The sequence below is a fragment of the Lycium ferocissimum genome, chromosome 6 (assembly GCF_029784015.1).
Source record: "Lycium ferocissimum isolate CSIRO_LF1 chromosome 6, AGI_CSIRO_Lferr_CH_V1, whole genome shotgun sequence".
Lineage (NCBI taxonomy): Eukaryota > Viridiplantae > Streptophyta > Magnoliopsida > Solanales > Solanaceae > Lycium > Lycium ferocissimum.
Window position 1 is genome coordinate 54645998 of NC_081347.1, and position 7976 is coordinate 54653973.

The 7976-nt window shown below is 35.6% G+C and overlaps 1 protein-coding gene across 1 annotated transcript; it reads right to left on the bottom strand.

Moving 5' to 3' along the window:
* Window positions 1–3033: 3033 nt before the first annotated feature.
* Window positions 3034–3847, bottom strand: LOC132060820 (uncharacterized). Its single transcript, XM_059453732.1, has 3 exons — window positions 3706–3847; window positions 3508–3589; window positions 3034–3421 (listed from the first exon to the last, which is right to left on the bottom strand). Exons 1-3 carry the CDS (start codon window positions 3795–3797, stop codon window positions 3230–3232), a joined length of 366 nt encoding a protein of 121 aa, XP_059309715.1. The 5' UTR covers window positions 3798–3847; the 3' UTR covers window positions 3034–3229.
* Between the last annotated feature and the right edge of the window lie 4129 nt (window positions 3848–7976).

Genomic DNA, 7976 nt, shown 5'->3' on the forward strand with positions numbered 1-7976 from the left:
GGAATCTTTGTCACGTAGACTCGGATCACCCTCGACGACAGGAACTTGAACTAGTAACAAACTCTGCACTCAAAAGAAGAGTACAACAAGAGTAGCATCAGTACAAATAACACATACTGAGTAAGCATCATAGGCCGACTAAGATTAGTTCACGCATACAAGCATAAAATCAACAAGACAAGCAGAGAGGGACATAATACTCAATCCAAGGTGACAAAATATCCTATAACTGAATCACAACCTAAGACGAAGCTTCCAAAACCACAAGTCTGTTGAGTCTTCATAATCTCAATCGATAATGACGAATCCAAGTCCTGAACCTGGGCAGAGTCACTACTCCACAATCTGACCCAGTCCATAATCTGATCCATGCCACCACAATGATACTAACAGACCATACCAAATCAGAAGTAAGAGCTATATGATGTTGCAAAATAAAATGTAATGATGTGCAATGCAATGCACTGGCCAAATACCTCAAACTTGTACACACATGCTAATGGTATTGTTTGTCCAATAGTCATGACCCATGGGGACCGGCGAAGTCCATGTACCCCTCGCTCCGGAATAGACCTCGGATCACTAGTTCATAAACAGGCCACATCCTCACCCTCTATCAAATGTGCCTTATATACATATATCAGGATAGGCCACATCCTCACCCCCTGTTATATGTGCCTTTATAGAGATGTTGTAGGGAAAATGAGTATTCAAAATATGGTTCAAGTCTAGAACCTCAATATGAAACATCAACTCAAAGTAAGCATGATCAATCAATGAAATCAAATACCAATGAACGTGCAAGTCACAATTCCATTACCATATCAGGACATAGAATAATCAACTCAACCCTGGAATGAATCATACAAATCCTCTATATCAACATAAGAGTCTTTGACACCCTTTACTTCCACATATAGCAAGTACCTCTCACAACTAAGTCTTGCATCACCAAAGTGTTCCATTTTCTTTCATAGTTGCCATAAGTCTTTCATCAATCATTTTCGGACCATTTCCATCATGTATGTATGAATGCAGGAATGAGGAATCAGTGAAATGAATATGCTATGAAGATCACAAACACCATAAGTTGTATCGAATCTTGCATAACTTTGTTATCATCAGCAAATCATAATTAATATCTCATTTGTGCCTTATCACAAGTACATATCCAATTCAAGCCTAATCTCATTATCTGATCACAATATGAATCTCAAAGTATTTCCGATTTTACAGTCAATATGGAACAGGATCAGCCGATAATATCAAGGTCAATGAATACAAGGCACCATGCCACAAGTCATAACAAGACTCAGATTGATCACTCAACAACAGCAAGGATATGTAACCATCTCAATCAACAAGTAGAGTATATATTGACTCCTTCCTTCTCATATCACAGCAAATACACATCAGGTTTCAGTACATAAAGTAATTGCAATAAGCCCACATAATCAGAAATCATACAAGAACGGATACGCGGAAACAATAAAATAATAGGGAAAAGAAAAGATAGATAGATTAACACAAAAATAGGCACAATTAGGCAGCCAAAACTCTAAATTAGTTAAGACCACCTAATTACACACTATTAAGCACCTAATATTTTAGGATGACCTCAAGGGAATTGAATTCCCAAGCAACCAATCCTTTCAACAACAAGAATCAACAAGAGCTTAATTCCATAAGCCTCTCACAAGTTTCTCTCTCTAGAGATAACCCTAAAACACTCAAAATATTCATCAATTCATCAAAAGCCCCAAATAAAATAAAAGACTATCTATTTATACTAATGAAATAAAGAAGACACTACTTTATTACATAAATGTCATTAATGAGGCAAGGGCCTTGTTTGGCTAGCCTTGTGGGGATGAAAGTCTTGGAATTAAGAAAGTGACCTCTTTTGCAATTATAGCCTTCCTTTACTCGTTTGGCCACTTTAATGCTCTTCCATCTCCAATCCATCCTCCCATGCTATCATCCACACTTTGACTCCACGGGACGGTCCTCGAATTGTCCTTGAGGTAACTCAGCTTGCATCATATATGGACAAAATTGGGGAAGAGGAACTTCTACCCTTCTCGAATGGTGAAACCATCATTAAATGGTAAATTTATCATAATCTCAGTCCTAACAATCATAATCTTTCAATTTATAGGTTTCTAATCACCTTTAATCTTTCAAACAAATTTTGGTCCAAAGTTCCCCTTTTTATTACATCCCTAAGTCTCAATACACAATTCCCAACACAATTAACCAATTTCCCATCCTAGAAGGTGATTACCAACCCTCCTAGATGATTAAACAACAAGAAAATCGACAACCCGTCAATTATTCTACGGTTTAATACTTCTAGGGTTCTAGGCTTTTCATTCACCATTAAAGAACCTTAACTAACATAAGTGCTTAAAGATGATAAGGGAATGAACAATGAAAAGGGTTAAGACTTACCTTCAAAGGAGAACTTCACTCTAGCCTTAGAAAATCGCCTCTCACTTTCTTGGGAACTGTTTTTTGGTGTTATGTGATGAATGACTCGAAATTCAGTAATATAAAAGTGGGTTTCTGTCTCCCGTCGACGATCGCTGCAGCGGTCTGACCCACCGCTATGGCAGACCTCATTAACTCCCCTAATCCCGCGGCGGCAACCGTCGCCCTGCTGTGGCGGACTCATTGCAGCGGTCGCATCCGACCAGTAACCTCTGGTTTTTCACCAAATTTTCACCCAAAATCCCAACATCAATCCGAGACCCTACAGACACAACCAAACATGCACACATAAGTAAAAACGCACTACAGCCTAACCCGTGGCCTCGAAATTCCCAGGGATATCTAATTTACTAAGTCACCACCAAACGGGAATAAACCCAGTTTCCAATTAATGCATAACATACAATCAAATGCCTCAGTTTTTAGAATTCTAACTCTTTAAGTTCTCACTAGACTCGCTCCTAGTTTCGGAAATGAACTAGCCGGGGTAAAATGGTCAAAACACACATAACGACCTAGCGGGTCGTTACACAATGATTATGTCCCAAGGGAATGCAGTTTAGAATTGTAATGAAAAAAATAACGTGTTGTTCCTCAATCGGAAAATATATACAGTTTGTTTTACATTCGTTAACAATAAAAGTTTATTCCATGCATCTTTTGCCTGCATAAGGTTTGATAGATCTTCCAAATGTTAGTATTGTACAATATTTACGGCTTTCTTGTAATCGATCTTAGTTTAACAGCACAAACATGTTGCTGGAATTTTCCCTGTTGATCTGATTTTATTTGCTTTCTCTTTCGCCTTAAGCTCTTCATTTGCTTGATTTTTCTCTGCTTGTGATTTGGCTCCTCCAGCAATGTTTTCAATCCTTCCAATATCACTGTAAAAACTTTGCCTTGTTTTCGCCCTTCGCATATCTAATTTTGCCTATAATTTCATTCAGTGTGTAGTCAGCAAATGAACATGATTCAACATGTCGTATATAGAATATATTAAGATAGAAATTAATCAACCTCAATTTGCTCTAAATGACGCTTTGCCTTTTTCTTCTTCTTAGACTCCCAGTCAAGTATCACTTTATTCAGTTTCTTATACCTGAAATCTCTTTCTAATTAGAAGGCAACAATTTATTCTTGAACTTCTGAGGAAATTGGTTTGGGTCAAGGCTCAATTTTAATGTCAATCTTATAAAATTCAGTATAAATTCGTACCGTTCTTTGATCTTCTTCATCTCTTCTTTCTCCCAAATATCTGCTTTAGAATTTCCAGTACCCGGATTTGTCGTAACTGGTCCTTTCGTCATCTCCTTTTGAGACGTCGATTGTCTAGTTTGAATTTTGGGAGATGTGATGTCTTTGTCTTGAACCTTTGAACTTGATTTTGAAGTTTTGACAGCTGATTGTGAATATGGAGGAAATGAGTAAAACATGTTATTATATAGGCTGAATATATAGACGATCCCTTTAATTAGCCAGCAAATTTCATTTAGATATTCGCACTCTAACTTCTTTTGATTGAATACCTGGACACATGATAAGGTTTTCCTATACTTTCGACTCAAATTTTGGAAAAATCTTTGCGCGTGTTCTCAATCGGTCATTACGTAGATGAAATAACAACTAAAAACGTCACATCCCTTAATTACACGCATTAGCCTCAATAAGGACCAAAACCTCATGCCTATTCCAATTGAGGTCGATGTGTGTAATTAAAAAAGGTGATATATCTATGTGGTTAACTTATCTACGTAATAGGCGTTTAAGAACACGTGTAAAAGCTTTTCCAAAGTTTGAGTCTGAAGTATCTAATAAGAACATTTTATCATGTGTTGAGGCGCTCAACTAGAAAAAGCCATAGTTCGAATGCCTAAATAAAATTTACTGTTAAATTAAAGGGGCAGTAGATGTTTTCCGCCTATTATATACGGAATAAGAAAATATGACTTCTTTAAGATTTGTTCTTACCTGTGGACTTGTCAGGTCTCCCAATTGTATCATCTACTTTACTTTTTGTCTTGCTCAAAGGTTTATTAGATCCAGTATTTGTCCTTGTTTGGTCTCCATTACTCTTGTCTTCAATTGATTTTACAACAAATGCAGCTACAGCTACTGCAGTTGGGTAATCGACAGGATCACTGGAATCATAATCTCGAGTGGCCTTCGTTGTAAATTGTCTTTCTAACCAGCTAATGGTTCTTTTTGTATCTGTCAAAGAAAAAAAAACACGAAACTATTCACATATTTTTTTTTTCAAGATTCAGACTCTAAAGAGCCCCAAGCCTTCAATCTAATAGTAAGAGCACAGCCCATGATGTGGGGTTGGGAATACGTCACGAAAATTTCCGGTTATTCATCGAGTTTTGAAACGTGCCCCACTAGCTTTAGGAATCGGTTATAGAAAAAAATTCAGATTTTGAAGAGCTTATTTACCATGTTTAGACATTTGTGTTTTCTGGGGTGGTATTCCTCTGTCTATATTGATATTGCTCCTTTCTTTCTCTTCTTCCCCTGCACCAGAGAAACTGACCCTAATAGAAATTGTGAATTAACGGGAATTAAAAAAGAAATATTACAAGTATTTTAAAAGGAAAAATAATGGAGTAAAAAGAAGAAAGAAAACACAGTGGTTTATGTTTTCCTTACCGTAATATAAGTTTGAAACTCTTTGAACAGTGAATGTATCTGATTGATGCCTATTTGAAGAAGCATGATTTTGTTTGGGAAAGGTGATTGAAAGAGCAAGGTTTAAGGTATCTTTGCATGCAAGGTAAGTATTCTTTTCTTCTTACTGGTGGTTGCTTTTTCCATGAATAGGCTGTGAACACTTTTTAGGTTTCCTTTTTTACTTTGTACAGATTTTTAGTGAATAGAACATTTCTGAAAAGAAGAATCTAAATATTCTGAGCGGTCCTTTTCTCATTAATTATGCAATCCGTGGACGGAAAGTTCCCTAACCATAATTCCATCGTTGCTAATTAGCAATATATCAAATAAATTTGAGAATGTCAGATGACTAAAACATTGTAATATTGCAATCCATCTAAGTGAATTTCCCAAATTATAGTGACGATTACACTACGGATAATTTAAGAGGGTTGTGATAGGTTAACAATCACGAAAAAGTATAATTTAACTATGATGGATCCTCAAAATACTGAATTCATTTGGATATATCCACATAGACACCTGTTACACGATCATCCAAAAAAGTAACTAGTGTGTTAGTTATCAAGCAGCAAAACAGAGAGTAATAGAAATAGCCATGTACAACAGGATATAGTCACTATGCGTAAATCTATATATATAAAATAAATCTAGGAATAAAAAAGGTGATGTGGCATTTCTCTTTGGCCAAGAAAGCCATCTATCCTTTTTTTCACCTTTTTTGGTTTTTGTCTCATTTTAAAAATTTATGTGCTAGATTAAAAAAATCCCAACAATCACGTCTCTTAATTAAAGACTTGTGAAGGCAATTTCTAGTTACAATGGCTAACGATTGATTGATAAATAAGAATGAATAAGTCCACTAGGTCTTTAAAATGAAAGAAACGGACATGATTCTTAATTATAGACATGAAGCAAATTAATGCTCTTAATATATCCTTGACTATGGACCTATGGTAACAATATAGAAGCTTAAGAATCACATCGGTTAAGCTTCAAAAAGAGCAAATAAAATGTTCCTATCCTATCTTTGCCCAGGAGTTCGAAAAGGGTAATGAAAACCATCTACTTCTTTGTACAAATTTGCTAAGAATATTAACATGACCATCATTATCTATCGTTAAAAGGACTGTATATAATGCGGCCATGAAGGTGGCAGAAGTAATGTCAGTGAAGGTAAGAGCCGTGAAAATATAGTAATGCTGGATTTTTTTGCAAACATTTGGGTATGTTTTTGATATTGTTACACGCAAATCATAGTATGATTTTATGCTTCGTATGAACTATGAACATGAACACTATGCCCATAACATTAAAGAAATAATCTCTTTAATATTACTCAATTCTCAAAAAATATTTAATAAATAGGGGTAATTTAGTAAACTCCGCATTATATATATTAATTTTTTAACGAGCGTGCTTCTTACTAAGGTGACACTTATTTTGGAACGGAGAAACTACTCAAAGAATAAGATTTGGAAATTGTAAAAAACGAAAAGTGAGTAATGAAATATGTGATACATTCATCATTTCACGAAGAATTCAAATGCAAGAGAAAGAAGAGCAGTCTTGATCACTTCACAGAAAAAACATCTGTCTACTCCAAAAGCTCAAATTTGTTTCAACAAAATCTACCCCAAATGGAATCTGGGGCAGATGAAGCTAGGGGCGGAGCCTGTAAGGGTCAAGGGAGTTCGTCTGAATCCCCTTCGGCGAAAAATTACACTGTATATACAAGGCGAAAATTATTCTTTATGTATACATAGTAGATATCGAACCCCCTTCGCTTCTTTGTTTGCCTACTTCTTTATATTTTCGAACTTCCTTAATTAAAATCCTAGCTCCGCCACTGGATACAGGGGCAAACCCACCTTGAAGGGGGGTGGGGGGGGGTGCACTTACCCCTGTAACTTCGGAAAAAACCCTATAGACATTTATCTATATACCTAGAAAAACTATCATATATTTTAAAAGGACCCCTCAAACATAATTGCTAAAGTAGTTCAGTTGGTAGGAGCGCCCCTGCGTTGATGCTCACTGGTCGTGACCCGAGTTTGAATATCGGCTCCTACAATTTTTTTTTTTAATTTTTTTTATGCAGTAAACTGCTGTACAATCATGTGTTTAATGCAGATTTTAATTCTTTTTTATCTTTTTATTATTTAGTCCCTCTCCCATTTTACTTTTTCATTAAAACCCTCCCCCCAAAAATCCCAAATCCTAAAAGATCTTTTCCCACTTCCCACTCATCTTTTCCCAACGTAATAAGCAAAAAGAAACTCCGTGGACTCTCTCCATTCTTCCATTATCAAGTTTTCTCACCGATCACTAAGTTAGGAACATCACCCATAGTCGAATCTATTGTCGATATTCATTAATTTCTCCGGCAATCGAATTCGAGCCAACGATCGGACTTCTCTTACGATAAAGCTTTCCCTTCTTTTTTAGTGATCAATATAGATAACTTATTATATAACTTATTATAGTATTTAATTACTAGGGATTTAGGAATACATAACTTTATAGATTTAATTTAATTAAAAATTGTATTATCTTATACTAAGCCCTAAAATTTTATCATATTCTTAAATTTGGGATTTGTACAATTAACTTAAGGTCTTGAAAAGTCAAGTTTGTTTTTATTTTTCAAATGAAAGCGCGTCGAGTTCAAGTATGAGTTGATGATGTACTTTTGTTATATTAGTACCAAATTAATTATATTTGATAATATTGAAGTCTGTACTTTGCTATTGTAATCGATAAGTTTTTTAAGAGTCGCACGCCTAACTTTGTCGCTAGTAATTAGCGTACTAAAGATA

Coding starts and splice junctions, on each gene's coding strand:
- LOC132060820 (XM_059453732.1), bottom strand. CDS start 3,797: ATGACGAAAGGACCAGTTACGACAAATCCGGGTACTGGAAATTCTAAA. Junction 3,590..3,705: donor ATGAAGAAGATCAAAGAACG/GTACGAATTTAT, acceptor AAGAGATTTCAG/GTATAAGAAACTGAATAAAG. Junction 3,422..3,507: donor GTCATTTAGAGCAAATTGAG/GTTGATTAATTT, acceptor ATGAAATTATAG/GCAAAATTAGATATGCGAAG.